Below are 22,682 nucleotides of genomic sequence, written 5' to 3' on the forward strand. Positions count from 1 at the left end.
GCGGGTAGTGCAGGCCATCCGGGCCCCCCCGCAGCGGCGCGCCGTCTCGCGGCCCCCCCCCTCCCCCGAGGCTACTCGACTGTTTTGGACTGCCGGGTGTGTTTTTTTACTCGCGCCTGTCATGCCGCGGCCGTCGCGTTGCTCGGCCTGCGGCGAGCCAGGATCGCGTATTTCAAGGGAGGGCATCTGTGCTAGATGCCTCCCAGGGGGGGAAGGTTCGTCCGGGCTCCTAACACATTTTTCAACGTTGGCTTTGCCCGGGCGGCGTGGGCCGGCCCCTCCCCCATTCTTGGCGGGAACGGCGGCCATTTTGCATGCGCTGCGTCCCAAAGGAGCTCCGACAGCGCTGGGGGATGGGGAGGCCTCGGAGGGCTCTCCCCCGAATTTACTACCGGAGTCAGATCCGGAGGCGGACCCGCAGGGGCGGGGTCCCCCGGGGTCCCCACCTGCGGAGATCCCCCCGAGTAGACCGGGGTTTTCCCCGGAGTTTATCCGGCTGATGCACACGGCATACCTGCAGGAACTGGCTGCTCCTGCGGGACCTCCACCACCCAAGCTACCACGACCTTCGTCCCTCTCTCCGGCCCCCCCCGCTCCGGCGGGCGTGGGGGCCCCACAGCTCCCCGTCCACGCCCGGATCCCGGTGGGCTCGGGGGGGACTGGGTCGGCCCCAGTTTCCCCTGGATCGGACCCTGCGGCTTCGGGACAAGGGGACTCTACGTCAGAGGGAGAGGATCCACGCACGCTGCGCCTCTTCCAGCGGGAAGAGCTGGATGACCTAATCCCGCAAATCATTCAGGGGTTGGATCTCGATCCCCCGCCGGACCCGCCAGCTCCCGTCGCGCCCGCTGTTGTCACTTCTTCCAAGAAGGGGGATCCGGTCTTGGCAGCCCTTCGTCCGCGGGCGCGGGCTTTTCCCATTCACGAGTCTTTTCTGCAACTCCTCACCAGGGAATGGGATTTCCCGGAAGCTGCTCTAAAGGGCAGCCGCGCCATGGAGAGGCTGTACCCGCTGCCGGAAGATTTTCTGAATCTCATCAAGGTACCCAGGGTGGACTCCGCGGTGTCGGCGGTCACGAAGAGGACGACCATACCGGTGACAGGTGGAGCGGCGTTAAGGGATACGCAGGATCGCAAGTTGGAAGTCTTCCTCAAGCGAGTCTTCGAGGTCTCCGCAGTGGGGATGCGGGTGGCGATGTGCAGCTCGCTTGCACAGCGGGCTAGTCTTCTCTGGGTGCAGCTACTGCTCACTTCTCAGGTGTTGCCACCCGAGAAGGCCGCCCAGGCGGATAGGCTGGAAGCCGCGGTGGCATACGGGGCTGACGCCTCCTATGATCTTTTTAGGGTCCTCGCCCGCTCCATGGCCTCGGTGGTGGCGGCGCGTCGGCTCCTATGGCTACGCAACTGGGCGGCGGACACGTCCTCCAAGTCGAGTCTGGGTTCCCTGCCTTTCAGGGGTAAATTCCTGTTCGGAGAGGATCTGGACCAGATCATCAAGTCTCTGGGGGAAAACGCGGTCCATCGCCTGCCGGAAGACAGATATCGCTCCCCCAGGGCATTTTCGTCCTCCCGGACCAGAGCAAAGACGCTACAGGAATTACAGACCGGCGGCGTCTCGGCCCTCTACCTCCAGGTCTCAGCCCTGGTCACGCTCCTTTCGCGGGCGCCGCCCCGCGCGTCCCGCTTCCACGGCGGGACAACCTTCTCCCAAGTCCTCTCAATGATGTTCAGCTCGCCCACTCCGCCGTCCCCAAGATTGGGGGGCGGCTGGCGTTCTTCTACAAGGAGTGGGCGCGGATCACCTCGGATCAGTGGGTCTTGGACACCATAGGACACGGCTACGCGTTGGAGTTTGTCCGCGCTCCCAAGGGACGGTTCGTCTTCTCCCCCTGCGGCTCGGCCATCAAACGAGGGGCGGTGCAGCTGACGTTGGACAGACTGTGGGAGATAGGCGCCATTGTGCCCGTACCCTCCGGAGAGGTGGGCTCGGGCCATTATTCCATCTACTTCGTGGTACCGAAGAAAGACGGTTCCTTCCGTCCCATACTGGACTTGAAGGAAGTCAACAAGTCCCTTCGGGTGGTCCGGTTCCACATGGAAACGCTGCGGTCGGTGATCGCGGCGGTGCATCGGGGGGAGTTCCTGGCCTCCTTGGACCTGACGGAGGCCTACCTTCACATTCCCATCCGACGGGAGCATCATTGTCTTCTACGTTTCAAGATTCTGGATCAGCATTTCCAGTTTGTGGCGCTTCCGTTCGGTTTGGCAACGGCCCCGCGCACCTTTACCAAGATCATGGTAGTCGTGGCGGCTGCCCTTCGGAAGGAGGGCATCCTAGTCCACCCTTATTTGGACGATTGGCTCATCCGAGCGAAGTCTTTTCAGCATGGACAGGCGGCTGTGGCCAGGGTGATAGAGTTTCTGCAGTCCCTGGGATGGGTGGTGAACTTCTCCAAGAGCTCCCTCGTGCCCTCGCAGCGCTTGGACTTCTTGGGGGCGACCTTCGACACACGTCTGGGCGCGGTTTTTCTACGTCGGGACAAGGCGCAAGCCCTGCGGGATCACATACAGCGGTTCTCTGCATTACCAGCTCCCACCTCCTGGGACTATCTGCAGCTCCTGGGGGTCATGGGTTCCACCATCGACATGGTTCCTTGGGCATTTGCGCACCTCCGGCCCCTGCAACGAGCACTGCTATCCCGTTGGAAACCACTTTCGCAGGACTACCAGGTGATACTGCCACTGCCCCAGTTTGCCAGGGACAGTCTGGCCTGGTGGATGGTCCCGGAGCACCTGGCTCGCGGCGTGTCCCTCGACCTACCGAATTGGGTAGTGGTCACCACCGACGCCAGTCTCTTAGGCTGGGGAGCAGTCTGCGACCGCAGCGCCACGCAGGGGACGTGGTCCGCGGAGGAGGCGAAGTGGTCCATCAATCGTCTGGAGACCAGAGCGGTCAGGCTGGCGCTTCTCCACTTCCTGCCACTCCTTCGGAATCGGGAAGTCAGAATCTTATCGGACAACGCGACTACGGTGGCCTACATCAACCGACAGGGCGGCACTCGCAGCCCGCAGGTCGCGCTCGAGGCGGCGATGCTGATGCAGTGGGCGGAACGACATCTGGCCCGTCTGGCGGCCTCGCACATCGCGGGCGTGGACAACGTCCAGGCGGATTTCCTCAGTCGCCAGCTTCTGGATCCCGGAGAGTGGTCCCTCTCCGACGAGGCCATGCAGCTGCTTGTTCGACGGTGGGGCTCCCCCCACCTGGATCTCATGGCGTCCGCCCAAAACACCAAGGCTCCTCGGTTCTTCAGTCGCCGAAGAGAACGGGGGGCGGAGGGCGTCGATGCTCTCGCGCTCCCGTGGCCGGCCGATCTGCTTCTATACGCGTTCCCCCCGTGGCCACTGGTGGGAAGGCTACTGCGACGGATAGAGGCTCATCGAGGGACTGTCATCCTGGTCGCGCCAGAGTGGCCAAGACGACCTTGGTTTGCGGACCTCCTTCACCTAGTAATCGACGGACCCATCCGGCTGGGACATCTGCCCCGCCTTCTCCACCAGGGACCGGTATTTTTCGACCAGGCAGAACTCTTCTGTCTTGCGGCCTGGCTTTTGAGAGGCGTCGACTTCGACGACGGGGATACCCGGAGGCGGTAGTGTCCACGCTGCTGCGTTCTCGGAAGACTTCGACGTCGGTGGCCTATGTGCGAGTCTGGAAGGTGTTCGAGCTGTGGTGTACCGGCCTGAACACAAGACCCTCGGAGGCGTCTGTCCCGCAGATCCTCCAGTTCCTACAAGCGGGGGTGGACAAGGGGCTCGCTTACAACTCCCTTCGGGTTCAAGTGGCCGCTCTTGGCTCCCTCCTGCGCGACGGAGGATCACTGTGTCAACACCCGGACATCGCCCGTTTTCTCAAGGGGGTCAAGCATTTGCGTCCTCCCTTGCGGGACCCTTGTCCCTCCTGGAGTCTCAACCTGGTATTACGGTCCATGTCAGGACCACCGTTTGAACCGCTGCGGAATGCGTCGATCAAGGATCTCACTCTCAAGACTGTGTTCCTGGTGGCCATCTGCTCTGCTCGGCGGATTTCGGAGCTCCAGGCTCTGTCGTGTAGAGAACCCTATCTCCGGTTCTCCGATTCGGGAGTTTCTCTCCGTACTGTGCCCTCCTTCCTTCCGAAGGTGGTGTCTGCGTTCCATGTGAATCAGACGGTGGAACTTCCATCTTTCTCTTCGTCTGAGCCGAGATCTCTTCGTCTTCTTGATGTTAAGCGCACCCTGCGTATCTACCTGGAGGCTACGAATGATTTCCGGACTTCTGACCATCTCTTCGTCCTTTGGTCCGGTCCCCGGAAGGGATCTCAGGCCTCGAAGACGACCATTGCCAGATGGCTGAAGGCCGGCGTTGCTGCTGCCTACATTGGCGCGGGGCGGACTCCTCCGCCCGGCATTGTAGCGCATTCTACACGGTCTCAGTCAGCCTCTTGGGCGGAGACCCGCTCGGTCTCTTCGCAAGAAATCTGCAGAGCGGCTACCTGGAAATCGTTGCACACGTTCTCAAGACACTATCGACTACACCTCGTCTCTTCCGTCCATGGACACTTTGGCGAACAGGTTCTACGAGCGGGCCTCGCAGGACCCCACCCGGTTTAGGGACGCTTGGGTACATCCCACGGTCTGGACTGATCCAGGTACGTACAGGGAAAAGAAAATTATTACTTACCTGCTAATTTTCGTTCCTGTAGTACCATGGATCAGTCCAGACGCCCACCGCATTTGGGTCTTTCTCATCCTGCTCAGCTGTCTCTTTTGGGCGCTGATTCGGCTCGGCTCAGCTGGTATATGCTCAGCTGGTATATGGTAGTGTCTTTTCTGCTGTTTCTTTCACGTGTTCCCTGTTTCACTGTTTATCACTGTTTTCTTGGGGGTTGACACGCGATGTGACCTCCCACCCGTTGGTGGGACGGTACAGTTTTTTTCTCTATTTAAATTCAGCGGCTTCATGTTGCCGTCTTGTTTAAACTTGATCCAATGCAGGGGTTTTCTGTTTACTCGGGCTTTGATATACTCGATACTGAACTCCTGCAGAGGGGGTAGTAGTACTTATGGTGACGCCCCCTCAGAGTTTTGGTCTGACTCCATCTGCTGGATTGGGGACATAACCCACGGTCTGGACTGATCCATGGTACTACAGGAACGAAAATTAGCAGGTAAGTAATAATTTTCTTTTAATAACAGCATATGTGAGACAACTGAGCTAAAATGTCTCAGTTCTGGAGATAATGGGGTAAGTTCCCCCCCTCCCCCAGAGATAAGCAGTTGTACATCGAAACAGTAATTTAGATAGGATACATTTGTGCACAGAAAAATGTGGCAGGTTTTCAGTCAGTGTGAGGCATCTAAAATGCTATCCAAAAATCAGATTGGACATCTAAACGGAGCGTCCCCTTAGATATTTGAAAACCTGGTGTGGGTGATTTAGATGTCTTAACGTATTGAAAAATAGGACGAATAAACCCATTTGAAGGATCATGCCTCGTATCCATCCACTGTTTTTGGATAACTTGCATTTAGCCATATAACTCCACTTAGATGCCAGGCTTATTGCTTTGAACATTTATTAGACATGTATCTGGTCTTTTTTTGAAAGTCTCAAAATTGCAGTTTGAATGTTCTTGAAAGGTAGCCTTTTGGGAAGAAGAAAGAGATGGACAATGCCATCTTTCCCTTTGAATGCACCAGACTAAGAGAATTTTTGGGATGGAGATCATAGAAAATTGTATATCTCTTTATGGTGACACAAGGAGCAGAATTGACTTGAAAAGAGTCGTATACTGGCATTCATCTTTGTATTTTAGCTTTTCCTCAAAGCAGATGGTCAAATCCCTGACCGCACTGCAGTTAAGTCAAATGTAAGGGCAGAAATGTAAATGGGTTATCTTTTGGCGTGACTGTGCTTATCTTTTCATGACTAATACAATGAAAACATTGCACTTCTTCCTCTTCCTCTGCAGATACTATCATCAGACTAAAGTGTTTTTACATCTTTTGAGATTAATGTCCAATGAAATTGTCCATACAGCGAGGAGTGCTGTAGGAGATAATGTGCTAAAGGATCCAAAAGTAAGATTCATGATTTTTTTTTGTTTCTTGATTTGCAGTGTAGAAAACAGCTATATTTTAAAGGTAGGGTGACTATATAATTCCATGTCAGATTGTCTGTTGGGTTTTGAGCCTCTTCTAGTGCAAGCCCAGAAAGTTTCAACATAAACACAAGTCCATTTACTGCAAAGGACTTTTATGCAGCAGGGGTTTTGGTTCCCGAGCACATGAACATGCTGTATACAAGACCATTATTCACACAGGTCTGATCTAGGGTCAGAAAATGTCCGGGAATCTGTCTTGACTACAGCAAATAAGCAGACGGCTTACTTTGATAATGAGGCTTTGCTGATCTTTCACCAGGTTCTCTTACACACAGCTCAATAGCCCTCGACTTGCTGGGAAGAAAGCCCTGAGGACTAATCCAATTTCTTAGGGGTGGGGTTGCAGGTCTTAGTCTTGGACTCTTAGCAAGCCAGGAGCATTTGCATAATCTTAAACTTACCAGAGCTACCCAGTGGCTGAAAAGCAGAGCACCAGCCTCATCCCGGTAGCTAACCAGAGTAATTTTGCCCTTACACAAGCTGAGCCAGTTATGGAAATGTCCTGTTTCTTAGAACTGTGGTTCCCAAACTTGTCCTGGGGAACCATCCTCATGCGCCGCCCACCCCAGTCAGTCAGGTTTTCAGGATTTCCACAACGAATATGCATGAGATAAATTTGCATGCACTTCCTCCATTGTAAGCATATTTATAGTGAATATCCTGGGGGGTTTTAGAGAAATCAGCTGTGGAAAGTGGACCTTGCTCCATATACAGCCCGATCCAGTAAAGTCCGTGGGAGAGCGGACGAACGCCCGCTCTCCCGGCGCGCGCACCGGCCCCTCGCCGGTGCGAGCGATCCAGTATTTAAATTAGGCGACGCAGTGCAAACGAGGAAAAGGAGGCGCTAGGGACACTAGCGCGTCCCTAGCGCCTCCTTTTGGCCTGGAGCGGCGGCTGTCAGCGGGTTTGACAGCCGACGCTCAATTTTGCCGGCGTCGGTTCTCGAGCCCGCTGACAGCCATGGGCTCGGAAACCGGACGCCGGCAAAATTGAGCGTCCGGTTTTCGGCCCGACAGCCGCGGGCCGAATTCAAAAAAATTTTTTTTTTTTTTAACTTTTTTTTACTTTTGGGGACCTCCGACTTAATATCGCTATGATATTAAGTCGGAGGGTGCACAGAAAAGCAGTTTTTACTGCTTTTCTGTGCACTTCCCTGGCGCCGGAAGAAATTAGCGCCGACCTTTGGGCGGCGCTAATTTCTTAGAGTAAAATGTGCGGCTTGGCTGCACATTTTACTTACTGGATCGCTCGGGAATACCTAATAGGGCCATCAACATGCATTTGCATGTTGAGGGCGCTATTAGGTGCCGCGGGTGGGCCGCGTGTTTTCCTCCCCTTACTGAATAAGGGGTAAGGGAAAACACGCGTCCAGAGCAGGGTGACAGTGCGCTCCGACGGAGCACACTTTACTGGATCGACCTGATAGTGAGGTAAAGCCAGGACTAGCTCGGTTTCATTCCTTGACATAGTGTCACCCTACTTATATATGTGCTTCTTGAAGTAGTGAATGAAAATACCCACAGTACATGGATGTAATCCACTTTTCACAGTGGAATATAAATCAGATAAGTTTAGGTCATGGATTTTATTTATCACATTCTTTCCTCTTGTTCTGGGTTCAGGCTATATGCATGCACAAACACACACACACAGAGAATATATTGAGGGGCTCTGCCTGTACTCCCACAAGCCTACCTCAGGGCTAATTCTCAGGAAAGAGGGAGATGTCCTGACACCTGCTTCAAATGCTGTTATGATTAGAGAATGCTCTCTAGATGTCTCTGGGAACTATAGTTATTATTGCTTCGAAGGGCAATGCAAATGATTATACTCAAAAATGCTTATGCATTGAACCCATGAGAACTGTTAGTCAAGGTCAGACAAGAAACTGGGCATAGTGGGGCATGGGAGCAAACACCAAATAGTATCAAGGGTTGAGAAGCAGATGTGCTGAACTGTGATGAGAACAATGGGAGGGAACAGAGCTGTAAGAATCTCATCAGCATTGTTACTTATCAGACTTCCAGAGCTGAGACCACAGATGGATTTCTTGGGCCCATTTCAACTTTCATTAGGAATGTAAGATTTGCTATCTTTATATGTATCTTTTAATACTTTTCTAGTAGTTATTATTATTGCTGTTGTTGTTATTTGCTTGCAGTCAACTCTCTAGTGCTTTCTGTTATTTATCTTTTGTGTTATCCTTTTGCTTAACAAGTGTTCAAATAAACTTACCTCCAATGCCTGGATCCTCAGTGTGTGTATGTGCATGTTCGTTTATCTATCATAGAAGCCCTGAAGTATAGAAGCCCCTTGGTATCTCCCTTTTTCCTAAGAATTAGCCTTGCGGTAGGCCTGTGGGAGTACAGGCAGAGCCCCTCAGTATTGTGTGTGTGTGTTTGTGAGTGTGTGGTGTGTGTGGCCTGAAGCCAGAACACCTCTGTTCTTATTCTTGACTACTTTACTTGTTCAAAATTATTTTATTTCCCATGTTGGTTTAATAAAAGTTGTGAGTCTCTTATAAGCACACTCATCTTGCTCTGTGGTCATACATTAACGTTTTACTCTCTCATGCTATAAATAAAACAATTAAAGCACTCAAGATCTATGCTGGCAGCAAAATTGGGGGATTCTGTAATTAAAAAGTATTATTGTTGTGGCAGTGATAGAAGCTGGATGATTCAGCTCACGTGGTAATGTTTTTCTGATTTAAACTGTTCCAACTTAGTTACAAAGTGATTTTACTTTTTTATATTTTTTTCTAGGCTTGTGACTCAATAAAAGAAGCTTTAAAATTCTGTGCTTTGTTCAGAGGTACCTACCTGGATGTGAAAGTCAAGGCTGATGAACTCAACTGCAAGAAAAATGAAGAAAGCGCTAATTTCCTGTATGCTAAAAATGATTTGTTAGTCTGCAGTATAATTTAATTGATAATGTGTCCATATGATAGCCTGTTAGTTACAGGTTGACTGGCATAAGGCATGTCTTTCACAAATTATGCCCAAAGCACAGAACAACAAATGCAGATATTATATCAGTAATCAGTAAAACGCATATGCATACAATACAAATAACAATTCAAAACATCCTATATAAATTAATCATAAAATCAACAGCAATCATCATAAAATCAACAACAATCAAAAAGGCATCAAACAATATAAATCCTACAACACAATCCTGCTGCCCTTTGGGAGGTTGCTGCTAAAACAGATCTACAACAAGGGAAACTCCTTTGGCAGTGACCTGCTGTTCCCCATGGGCTGACAGATGTCTGGGCCCATTCCCTGTAGCTATGATTCTGAGCTTGGATTCTCTTCTGAGATGTGCTCTTCTTTTTTTTTATTTTGAATTAATGTGGGGATCTTTCATTGTTCTGATGAAAGATAAGTTTAAAAAAATATAAGTTTTAAAAAATAAAATACTGAAGAAGAAACCCAATAAATCCACTAGAGAAGATAGCAATACAACAACAGTGGAAACAAATCAATATGGGAGTTGTATAAAACTGTATTGTTTAGTTTACATAATATACTTTTTATAACCATTTATTTTTTTGCTTTTGTCATTTTTATGGGGCAGTCATACATGTGGTAAACTCACATTGGAGTAATAAAAACTCTTTCTGGCCGACAGCTGTTCCTCTCACTGTCCCAAGGTTTGGGTAGTGGGATTTTAGGCTGTCGTAGATTAATGCAGCCTTCTTCACTCAGACTGGTGCTCGGGCAGGTGGCTGCCCGCCTGTGCCTTCTGAATTTTGCAGGGTTGGACAGGCAGAAAAAAGCCCCCAAACTCTCTGATATGGTGCCATGTTTTTTTTTTATATAAGCGTAGCCCTTGTTTTTCTAAAAGGGTGGAAGGGTATCTATCTATATTCAGTCTTGCAGACAACATTTTGGGACAGATCTAGAGTAAAGCAGCATTCCTGAACATACCCAGATCAGTCCAGACCAGTGGATTGTGCATCCCTACCAGCAGATGGAGTCAGAGAGCAAATATTTGGGCACTGCTACATATCCTAGAGTGCCACCTGCATGTTATAAAATCGAGAGTAGATTTGTGCACGCCAGGTTGCACACACAAATCTACGCCTGCGCGTAGGTTTAAAAATCTGGCCCTATGGTTTTTATATTTTAAATTTAGTTAAAATGTGATTCTTTTATTTAATAGAGAACTTATTAGAATTTAGGCATGGCATACCCAATTCAATCATTTTGGCAACACATTTTTTACTACTTTATAAGCAGGAGGACTTTGCTAGGTTTTAGCTAGTGTCTTTCACCATGCCACAATGTTGTAGTTTTTTTATTCCTTTTAATTTCACCTCTTATATCAAGATTATGTTCTGACCAAATATCCATTTTTATCGCTGTCTGTGCATCTTACTTAGGCCGAGATATTCCATTCTTGCAGAGAATGGTGAATCCTGGCGATAACGGGGGGCAGGGGGCGAAGGGGGGGGTGGGCCTGCGAAAGCCGTCAGAAAGAGTCAGTATTTCTCTGACTCCAGCAGATGGTAGAGGTGCACTCCTGCAGTTTGTTAGTTAGTTTAGAAAAAAAAATGTTTAAGTAGCTGGTAGTTTGTAGAACAGCTCCCTGAGGTGTTAGGCACTTTTGTGGGCCATCCCTCAATGGAAACTGGGCGACCAGGGGGTTGGACACCCCTGTCTTGAGTTTTATCCGCAATGGTCTGGTGTGGTGTTAGCCAGGGGCTCCTGGTTTCCTCGACCACTGAAGCTGCTCCTTTGGCTCCCTGAGTCTGAAAGGCTGACTCTATAAAGTTTAAAAAAAAAAAAAAAAAGATTTTCTTTCTGTCAGGCTGAGGTAAGGAGTCTGTGCTGGGGATGGGCCTTGTCCGCTTGGCGGCAGGCCAGAGGGATATTGTGCAGCTTGTGCCCCCGCATAATTTATCGGTGCCTGGGGCTCTGGGCAGCTCGGCAAGGGGGAGGAGGTCCTTGTGGAGGTCGGCAGCTGCAGTGTGCGGTGCGTGTTGCATCGGCACACCCCTCCCCCCCCCCCCCCCAGCGAGCAAATCTGCCTTGTGGGAGCTTCAGTTTTAGGCCGGATGCAACTGCCTCAATTTTGCTGCTGACCGTGTGGTTGCGCAGGAATGGCATGGCGCCCTGCTCCAAAATGGCAGCCTGCTGTGCGAGTGGTGCATGCAGGCAGGCTCTTGATGCTGCCTCCCTTTGGTGGGCTGCAGCTCTGGGCAAGAGAGATCATCGGCAGGCGGTTGGCATGGGAAACAAGGGCTCTGGTCGGCCGGGCCCTTGCCCCCTCCTGTGGGGGGGAGGGGTGACCCGCAGTGGGGGTCATGGGAGGAGGATTCTCCCCCCCCCCCTTTTAGTCCCTGTGGAGCAGGATTGCTCATTTGGGGATGACTCTGCGATGCCTGACCTTCCAAGGAGGGAGAGGAGATCCTGGGGGAGTTCTCCCCTGAGTTTAAGATTCTGCTTCACCAGGCTTTCCTGGCCAGAAAGCAGGCGGCTTTTAAGAGATCAGCTGCTCTGGGTGATCTGTCAGAGCTTCAGCCCAAACAGGCATCCAGGAGACCTGTGGAACCCCAGCAGTGTCCTGGGGACCAGCAGTGGCCAGGAGTCGAGGATAGGTTGCTGGTTCCGCAGGGTGGAGTTCCGGATTCAGGGATGGAGCTGGGTCAAGATCTGGGTGATGTGCCCCAAGATGACCCGGATGCGGATGAGCTCCCATGTTTGGAAGGCAATGATCCCAGCGTGGTGCGTTTGGTTAAGCGTGAGGAGCTCCGGCCACTTATCCCCCAGGTTTTGGAGGTCCTGGGGGTCAAGGTTTCTCAGGACAAGTCTGACAGTGAAGGGGTTAACCCAGTCCTGGATGGGATTCGGGGGCCAACGACTTCCTTCCCTTTGCCAAAGAAGGTCCGCAAGCTGGTAAACCGGGAGTGGGAATCTCCAGATGTGGGCTTAAAGGTGGGCAGAGCTACGGTGAAGATTTATCCCCTATCGCAGGACATCTTGGCTCTTCTTAAGGTCCCGAAGGTAGACACAGCTGTCTCTGCCATGACAAAGAAGACCACAATTCCCATGGCCAGAGCTGCTGCCTTGAAGGACATGCAGGACTGCAAGCTGGAGGTCCAGCTGAAACAGGTCTTTTGAGGTTGCCGCTCTGAGTCTTCGGGTGGTGGTGTGCGCCAGCCTCATGCAGAGGGCATATCTGTGTTGGGTTCAGGAGGCCGTTCCCAGTACCGGCGTTGGGACAACAATTGAATTGAGGCTCAGAAGAAGAAAAAGAATTCGAATTGAAAAGAGTTTCATTTAGTGTAACAAACTACATAGGTAAAAGGGGATAACAAATGAATTGGGAATAACAGGGTATAAAAACTTCACAAATAAAGTGATATATTGTAGTTGAAGGGATATGTTTACATTGTATTATTGTCTATTGTAACATTGTTGAAGTGATGTTTTAAGAAAAAGTGTGTTCATAACATGGTGTTTAGTTGAATGAATGAGTGAATGTATGGAATGTAGGATGTTTTATGTATGTTTTTAAATAAATATAAGGAATAAAATATGTCAAGTATTTAAAATGTGAATACGGGTATAGTGTATGTAAATCTATTATATAGAATACCTGTATTGAACCCAGTGCAGGGAGATATATGTTCCTGTAATACCACAGATCAGTCCAGAGGCCCATCCCTTTTCAGATTTTGAAAGTCTGCCTTAAGCTCGATTGATTAGCTGAAATAAATCTTCCTATTGCAGATGCTCTTGAAGGAGCAGGTTCCGAGGTGGTCTACTTGTTTTGTTGTTCTGTTATGGGCGAATGGGTTGGCTGTTGTGTTTGGGTTCCAACCCCCTTCGCCCATTAGTTCAGTTAGTTGTTGTGGGCTTGGGTACTGGCCAATATTGAGGGACTGCAGCTGGCACTCTTGGATATGTAGCAGTGCCCAAAGTTTTGTTTTCTGATTCCATCTGCTGGTAGGGATGCACAACCCACTGGTCTGGACTGATCTGTGGTATTACAGGAATGAAAATTAGCAGGTAAGAACCAATTTTCCTGTAAATGGTAGATGCATAGGAAGACTTAGTCCTTGCTGAGGAGAATCTTTTTTGATAAGTATTCATTAAGCTTGGACCATGAAGAGCAACAAGTGAAAACAATGCTTATCTTTCAGTTTACCAAGAAAACGGATGCTTAAGCACCAAAAAGTTTCCATGAGCCTTCACATTGATTTGTTTCCACTGTTGAATTGTTAGGTTTAAAAATAAAAAATGTGCAGAAAGATTGTGTGGCAATCACCATTGATGACTTTGAAAATGAGCACCTTGGAATATGTGGTGTAATCTGGGTTAATCAGCAACTCCATTTCAGTTTCTTTCCATTCTGTTCCAGTTTGAACAGATGGGACCCCTTGGAGCCTGGTGACTGATTTATGATTTGATTCTTCCTTAACCAGATCAATGAAGCCTTTGGGCTCCTTGTGGAGTGTGAAAATGTACGGACCTTTGGCGTCAAAGATCGGTGCGAAAGGGTGGCAGCCATCTGCAGCCGGAAAATGCAGAGATGAAGAGCAGGGGCAATGGGTGGACTCTCCTTGGCCCCTGCACAATGCCAGTTGCTTTCAGACTATGAACAAGTATATGGAAAGGTTGGTAAAGGTGAACCCCCATTTATGCCTGGAAGTGCAGTGCCTCAAGTAAAGGGGGGATAACAACTGTACTATTGGTACAAAGTTCCTTTTGGTGAGGTTAGTTTTAAGCATAGCTTCTGCAAGGGGAGCACTGTGAGGATTTTGCATGGGGGGAGGAGGGGGGGGTATTAACAGATTTCAGCACACTTTTTCTTCTAATCAAGACACACTGGAAATAAAACTGCCGTAACACTTAAATTTTTTCAAAATAGCAACTTCCCTAATAGTCAATTTGTATATCTAAAACTTTACACATACATTTATTAGCAAGGAAATATACATAATGGAAAGAGAGCCATGTGGTATGAGACTTGAGGATCTAAATATGTATACCCAGGAGGAGATATAATAGAAGGTATAAATCATGCGCAGGAAGCAAACCGTTTGCCAAGGAAAGAGTGCTCTAGAGCAAGCGGTCACTGTCTGAGGCTCCAAAGGGGTAGACTCGGGAGCAACATTAGAAAACATTTCTTTATGGAAAGGGTAGTAGGTGCATGGAGCAACCTCCCACCCTTAAAAAAACCCAACACATGTACACACACACACACACAATTTAATGATGTATATTTAGTATGGGTCTACAATTACACCTGCAGACAGAGGTGTACCTAGAGTATTTGGCACCTGGGGCAGATACTTCTTTGGCAACCTCCGCCCAATATATAATTTTAAAATTTCCTAAACATCATTAAAATATTTCAAAACAGCAGATACATCAAACAACACCCAATAATTAAAACGAATAAAGATTTAAAAAATCTCCTGCTCTATCGTTTTGAGGAATACTGATTTTCTGCTTTTCCATTGTTGCACTGCATACAGAATCTGGCTTGTAGTTTCCAGTTCATTTTTTGTCTGTATGTGGGCTTGAGAGAGAGAGGAAGCATGTGTGTGTGTTAGCATGTGAGAGAGCACAGAGGAAATGTGTGTGTGTGAGAGAGGTACAGAGAAAGTGTGTGTGTGTGTCTTACACACACACACACACATGTTCCCACTGTCTCTCACCAAGCATGTATGTGTGTGTATAAGAGAGAGGGAGCATGTTGTATGTTTGTGTGTGTGCATGCATGTGTGCCCCCAGATTACAACAATCTTGGGATTGTACCTTTCTCACACACCTACACTTCCTTTGTGTGTCTCGCACACAGACATGTTTCCTCCATCTCTCTCTCGCATACAGGTTTCCTCTGTGTCTCTCTCACATGCTAACACAAACACACACATGCTTCCTCTATCTCTCTCTCTCTCATACACACACACACACACACACACACACACACACACATATACACACACTCAAAACTGAACTGGAAACCAAAAGCCAGATTTTATATGCAGTGCAACAATGGAAAAGCAGAAAAATCGCTATTCCTCAAAACAATACAATCAAGAAATATAAATCAATCAGAGTAGTAAAACCATACTAAAAAATAATATACATTTCAAAACTGCTGATTAATAGAATATTCAATAATTAGAAGCTCCTGTATAAATTTTTAAAAATTTCCTAAACATTGATAAAATATTTCAAAACAGTAGACATCAAATAACACCCAGTAATTAAAACTAATAAGGATTTAAAAAATCCCCCACTCTCCATACCTGTCACCCTGAGATTGTTATGAACTGGTGTACACACAGACACAAACAAAATATGTTCCCTGTAAGTACCCAGATCAGTCCAGACTCCTGGGTTTGTCCCCCCTCTAGCAGATGGAGACAGAGCAGTTATCAAAACAAACTCCGCCTATAAATAGGCTGGTGTCACCTATAGTCCGGCAGTATTCTTCTGTCTCCAGCAGATGGGAGAGGTGCCAAGCTTGTTGATTGTCTTGTGTTTAGTTAGTTAAGGGGACTTTTTTGTCTTGTTTCTGGATTATTTCAGCTTTATTTAAAAAGAATATAAAAGAAAGGAGCTTGTGGCAGCACAGTGGTTGTTAGCCTCCCAGGTGGTCGTTAGGTTCTGAGAGAGCCATCCCATGCTGGTCTGAGGCAGCTGCTTCACAGGGTCTAGGGCCCTACCTATTTACTTAGCAGCTTGGGTGTGATACCGGGGAGCCCGGTTCACTCCACCCAAACTGATCAGCAACTTGGACCACTGCCGGGCAAGTTTTATAATTTAAAAAAAGTTTTGCTTTTGTTTTCTCCCATGCCAGCTCTCTCTCCTTCACTCCCTGTCGCAGCGTGGTATTTGCCTTTCGTTTTGCTGTTTATTCATTGAATTTTCATTAATTTCTTTTGTCTTTATTTTCCTGTCACGACTTGATGCCGCGTTTGTCCGTTTGCCACGTGTACGGGTCGGTCCGCACGCGGCTCTCCAGGGAGGGCCTTTGCTCAGCTTGCATCCTGGGGGGGGGGGGGGCTGTCGGGAGTAAAAAAAATTAAAATGCCAAAACTAAAATCAAAGTCTGCCCCAGTCTTGATTGGGACGTCTGCTGCAATTCACTCTGAGGCTGATCAGTTCCTGTTCAGCATGGGAATGGGGGACCATTTTCCAGTCATTCAGGGTTGTGTCTAGTGCAGTGCTGGGGGAGGGGGTTTTCCCTCCTCCTCTTTCTCCCCAGCAAGTTTTCCCAACGGACAGGGAACCTTTACAGCCTAATTCCCCTGCAATGGAGGATAGCCTCGAGGGGGCCTCTGACTCCTCCTCTTCCTCTTTTTTTTGTCACAAATTGTGTTATTGCTTCATAAAGCTTACAAGGAGAGGAAGTTAGGGAAGCTGCAGTCTGGTAAAAAGGTCATTTCTCAAGGATCTAAGCTCTCGGCTAAGAAAGGTCTACCTCTAAGGGAGGTGCGGAGCCTGCTCAGCCTAAGCGTCCCCATCGGTCAAGGGTTCCCCAGATTACTACGGATTCTTCTAGTCAGGATACTGATCCAGATGACCTAGACCTACTGCCCAAGCCCCCACAGGGTGTGGATGTAGACCCTGATTTACAGCACCAAGGCACAATGCGTGGGGCGCATGCTGCAGAAGGGGATAACCCTAAGGTGGTGCACCTCTTTAGAAAGGAGGAGTTGAGTCCCCTTATTCCTTCTATTATAGCTGAACTGGGCATTGAAGGTCCCCCTGAGGAATCTAAACTGGGTGCTATGGATCCGGTGTTGCTGGGTCTGAGAGGCCCTGCTTCTTCCTTTCCCTTTCATTTCTCGGCTACAGATTTGATCTTCCGGGAATGGGATACCCCGGACCTGGGATTGAAAGTGCATAAAGCCATGGACAAGCTATATCCTCTGCCAGAGGATGCTTTAGAGCTGCTTTGAGTACCCAAATTAGATGTGGCAGTGTGCGCTGTTACCAAGAAGACCACGATCCCGGTTACTGGAGCTATAGCACTCGAGGACCTGCAAGACAGGAATTTGGAGGTACAACTTAAAAGGATTTTTGAGGTTTCAGCACTGGGACTGCATGCGGCTATTTGCAGCAATTTCGCCTTATGAGCGGGTCTCCACTGGATTCAGCAGTTGCAAGGTAATGCCACCTTATCGGATGAAGAGGCAGCCGAGGCAGGTCGTCTGGAAGCTTTGGTGGCGTACAGCGCGGTTGCACTACATGATCTACTGCACACATCGGCCAGATCCATGGTTTCAACTGTCTCAGCTCGTAGGCTCCTCTTTTGAGAAACTGATCGGTGGATGTCTCCTCCAAGTCACAGCTAGGGTCCTTGCCCTTCAAAGAAAAACTACTTTTCGGTAAAGACCTGGAAGATATGATCCAGTCTCTGGGGGAGAATAAGATTTCTAATTTCTCCCTGCAGTTACGAAACCAAGTGAAGAGCGGTGCAGGACACTTTGCAATGACTTCTGCAACTAGGGGCCATCGTCTCAGTGCCTCCGGAGGCAAGAAGGAAAGACCATTACTCCATTTACTTCATAGTGCCAAAAAACGAGGGATCCTTTCAGCTCATTCTGGATCTGAAAAAAGTAAATAGATGTCTCCGGGTTCCCCGGTTTCGCATGGAGACGCTCTGGTCAGTCATTGCCTCGGTGCGCAAGGAAGAGTTTCTAGCATCCTTAAACCTCACGGAAGCAGATCTTCATATAGGCATTCGGTCAGACCACCAGAGGTTTCTTCAGTTTTCAGTACTGGATCAGCATTTTCAGTTTCAGGCTCTGCCCTTCGGTCTAGCCACAGCACCCAGGACATTCACCAAGGTGATGGTGGTAGTGGCAACCCATCTCTGTAGGGAAAGGTTGCTGGTGCATCCTTACATGGATGATTGGCTGATTCGTGCAAAATCGAAAGCGCTTGCCCAGGAGGCGGTTCAGAGAGTACGTCAGCTCCTGAATCTCTGGGCTGGGTGGTCAGTTTCACCAAGAGCGATTGGAGCCCACTCAGTCACTGGAGTATTTAGGTGCTCTATTCGACACTCAGCAGGGCAGAGTTTTTCTTGCCACGGAACGCATCTCCAAGCTGCAAGTCCAAGTAAGAGGTTTAATGCTCAAGCACCCACTCAGAGTCAGAGATTATTTACAGGTTCTCGGGTCGATGACTTCAACATTAGAACTTGTACCCTGGGCCTTTGCTTATATGAGGCCTTTACAGTCCGCCTTGCTTTCCCGATGGAACCCAGACTCCGAGCTTTTTCATCTACCTTTGCTGCTTACAGAAGCAGTGCGATCCAGTCTCGACTGGTGGTTGGTGATGGACAATTTAGTCCGAGGAGTTCCCCTGGAAGTGCCCGACTGGACAGTGGTCACCACCGATGCCAGTTTCTCTGGTTGGGGAGTGGTATGCCAAGGGAAATCAGTACAAGGACTTTGGTCTCCTGTCGAATCTCTCTGGTCGATCAATTGACTGGAAACCAGGGCAGTATGGTTGGCATTGCAAGCATTCCATCCTCTCCTCCAGGGCAAGTCGGTCAGAATTCTCTCAGACGATGGGACCATGGTGGTGTACATCAATCGCCAAGGAAGAACCAGAAGTCAACCGATGGTGATGAAAGCTTAACAATTGATTAGCTGGGCAGAACAAAACTTGGTAAGCATAGCAGCATCTCACATCGCCGGCGTGGACAAAGTGCAGGCAGACTTTATAAGTTGTCACAGTCTCGATCCCGGGGAATGGGAATTGATGGACGCGGTTTTTCAACTCATTTGCGATGCATGGGGCACGCCCAGAATGGATCTCATGGCGACATTTCGGAATGCCAAAGCTCCACGGTTCTATGCTCGACGGAGAGAGACATGAGCAGAAGGGGTAGATGCCCTAGTGCTGCCTTGGCCCACAGAGGTTCTTCTGTACATCTTTCTGCCTTGGCCATTGATTGGCAAAGTGATCAGGCGGATAGAGATCCATCCAACGGAGGTCATCCTGGTAGCTCCAGAATGGCTGAGACATCCCTGGTTCGTGGACCTTCTCAATCTTGCCATGGAGGGCCCACTGCACTTTCCAGTTCTCCCGGACCTGCTGCATCAAGGGCCTGTTTGTTTGGAAGAAGTTGATCGCTTCTGTCTAGCGACATGGCTTTTGAAAGTAGAGGTTAAGTCGCAAAGGCTGTTCTCCCGGCTGTAGTAGCCTCACTCCTCCGATCGCGTAAGACTTCTACCAATCTCATGTATGTTAGAGCATGGAAAGTTTTTGAGACTTGATGTTTGGACCGAGACGTCACGCCTACCCGGTCTTCGGTGTCAGATATTCTGTGTTTTCTACAATCCGGTCTAATGGTTTGTCATGTAGTTCCCTCAGAGTGCTAGTGGCGGCGCTTGGTTGTTTGCATGGATCTGTCCAGGGCGTAGCGTTAGCCGTGCATCCGGATGTAGTTAATTTTCTTAAGGGAGCAAAACACTTGCATCCTTCATTTCGGCATCCCTATCCGTCATGGAGTCTGAATTTAGTCCTCACTGCTCTTTGTTCGGAGCCTTTTGAGCCCTTGAAGAGAGAAACTCTAAAAGTTCTTACCTTGAAGGTGATTTTTCTGGTGGCCATTGCATCAGCTCGTAGGGTGTCGGAACTCCAGGCACTTTCATATAGGGAACCCTTTTTGTGTATTTCGGATTCGGAAGTTTCTTTAAGGACGGTTCCGTCTTTCTTGCCAAAAGTGGTGTCCTCTTTTCATGTCAACCAATCGGTTGATCTGCCGGCCTTCACGGAGTTAGACCATTCGGATCCTTTGGCTGGTGACTTGTGGAAGCTTGATGTTAGCAGAGCTTTGCTGCATTACCTAGAGGCTACCAATTAGTTTTGTGTGTCTGATCATCTCTTTGTCCTAAACGAGCACAGCAGGCGTCCAAAACTACTATAGCTTGTTGGCTAAAAGAGGCTATTAGTTCGGCCTATCTCCTTTGGGGTAGATCCCTTTCTACGGGTCTGCGTGCCCACTCTACTCATTCGCAAGCGGCGTCTTGGGCAGAGTGTCAGATGGTATCACCGCAGGAGATATGCAGGGTGGCTATGTGGAAATCCTTGCATACCTTTGCAAGACATTACAGACTGGATGTTCAGGCTCCAATTTCGGGAGGATTTGGAGAGGGAGTGCTTCGAGCGGGCCTCTCCAGATCCCATCCCAATTAAGGAAGCTCTGGTACATCCCAGGAGTCTGGACTGATCTGGGTACGTACAGGGAAAAGAAAATTAGTTTCTTACCTGATAATTTTTGTTCCTATAGTACCACGGATCAGTCCAGAATCCCACCCATCTCAGACATGAGAGAAAGGGAGAGTCCACTCAGTTCTTATATATTATCTTATTTCAGATTGGCAGAATTCTGAATTTTGTCCTCAAGTGGTTCTCAAGATTCAGATCCTGGGAGGGTTCAGTGGACCGGTTTGTTTCTTTTACTGTATATAGTTATAATGATTTTGAGATTTCCATTCTGCTTTGACATTGAGTAATACTGCCGGACTGTAGGTGGCACCAGCCTATTTATAGGTGGAGTTTGTTTTGATAACTGCTCTGTCTCCATCTGCTAGAGGGGGGGGGGGGGGGCAAAACCCAGGAGTCTGGACTGATCCGTGGTACTACAGGAATGAAAATTATCAGGTAAGAAACTAATTTTCCTTTCCCTCTGTCTCTCACACACATACACGCTTGATGAGAGACAGAGGGAGCTTGAGTGTGTGTGTGAAAGAGACTGACACGTTCCCTCCATCTCTGTCCCCCACATACACGCTTCCTCTGTATCTCTCATACAAGATTCCGGTCTCACCAATTTGCACACACATGCTTTCTCTCTCTCACCCCCACCCCTGCACACAGGCACCCTCTCATAAAAACACACACACACACACACACACACATTGGCTCCCTCTCACACAACGCACCCTCTGATATATATATACACACAGGCACACACACATTCACTCTTCTATACACTCACTGTCTCATATACACACACCCCTCATATATATACACACCCCCATCCCCCGACACTTACTCTCACAGGCAGGGCAAGTGCTAGCATTTTTGCTGCTCTGTGCGAACAATTACTGTGCTGTCCCTCTCCTTGGGGTTTTTTTTTTTGTTTTTTTTTAACACAGAATATCCCTCAATTAAACATGCAGAACATAGATTCACTCTCACAAAATTCAGAATAAAGAGACTATAAACTATAAACAGAAACTGAACCAGAAAGTGCAAACTGCAACAAGCCAGACTCTGCATGCAGTGCAGCAATGGAGAAACAGAAACATCACTAGTCCTCAAATCATTCATCAAACAATAAAATCAAAGAATATAAATCAATCATATTAGTTAAACCATACTTAGAAATATTATTTTATAACGATCTAAGGAATAGAATAACATCCAATAATTAAGAGATCATACAAAATTTTAAAAATTTCCCAAACAATAGATTATTTCAAAATGACAGACAGCGGCACCGCAAGGCCTCTTCTTTGGCTGCCTGCTCCGGGAGCGCCAGCGGCAACGCTGGGCCTGTTCTTTGCTGCTGGTGCCAGGAAATGCTGGCAGCGCTGCTGGCCTCTGCCACAGCTGCAGGTCCTTGCTTCTGGTGGTGGGATTTCCCCTGTCACGTCACTGTTCCTTGCTGCCACAGGACCTTCCTGCCGGCGGCAATGGCACCCCTCCCCTTGTTGCCACCAAGGATAGACTGCTCCCTCTCCCCCCCCCCCTTAGTACACTTCTGCCTGCAGGTCAGTCATGTAACCCATAACTGATACATTCAACCATGTATCTCATAGCACAACCTAAACAGAATGTTTTCAATATGCATATCAGATGGTATTTTTTTTCATAATTACTAATTCTTAAAGGGATGGGTTAAAAAGTAATTATCTGAAGAAGGGACCTAAATAGAGCTGAAAATTTGTATCTTAAAAACACTTATTAGCTTGATAAAAAACACACACACATTATATTATATAAACATCATTATAATTTGGAATCCACTAAAATCAGGTGATATATATATATATATATAATTTTTTTTTTTTTAAATTTTAATTTCAGGCAATGAACATCCTTCCAACTTTCTAAAAAACTGCTTGAGTAATTGCATAGCTTTTGCATAGTAATTGCATAGTTTTATTTCCTGCCTTCTTTTTTTTTTTCTCGTCTAGGTGCAATGATGTGCTTGATTTGCTGGAGACAATGAAGCACTTCCAGGTATTGGAGGCTGTGGTGCGGACAGGAGGCACGGGGACCCCCGGTCAGGATGCGATGGTGCAGGAAATCTGGGACGCCTACAGAGTCAGCACTGATGCTTTCAATGCCCAGACGGCGGACGTCTTTGGCATCGATAGGAACAATCCTTTCGAGAGAGCCTTTTTCAGTTTCCGAATTACAATCAAAGTATGTATTGATCAGTATCACAAGGAAATAGGGACAGATCAATGAAAGTGTTACCA

General features: G+C 48.4%; 1 protein-coding gene and 1 non-coding gene across 2 annotated transcripts in view; both read left to right on the top strand.

Moving 5' to 3' along the window:
- Nucleotides 1-22,682, top strand: part of LOC115096908 (dynein beta chain, flagellar outer arm-like) — a 630,228-nt gene that overhangs the window by 14,482 nt on the left and 593,064 nt on the right. Inside the window, 4 exon segments of the mRNA XM_029612190.1 lie at nt 6,011-6,119; nt 8,968-9,089; nt 13,641-13,832; nt 22,395-22,626. Coding sequence (XP_029468050.1) covers nt 6,011-6,119; nt 8,968-9,089; nt 13,641-13,832; nt 22,395-22,626 — 655 coding nt within the window.
- Nucleotides 9,833-9,977, top strand: LOC115098388. Its single transcript, XR_003858486.1, has one exon. It is a non-coding gene; the product is annotated as a small nucleolar RNA SNORA79 (small nucleolar RNA).

Source organism: Rhinatrema bivittatum, chromosome 8 (assembly GCF_901001135.1).
Source record: "Rhinatrema bivittatum chromosome 8, aRhiBiv1.1, whole genome shotgun sequence".
NCBI classification, from domain to species: Eukaryota; Metazoa; Chordata; class Amphibia; order Gymnophiona; family Rhinatrematidae; genus Rhinatrema; species Rhinatrema bivittatum.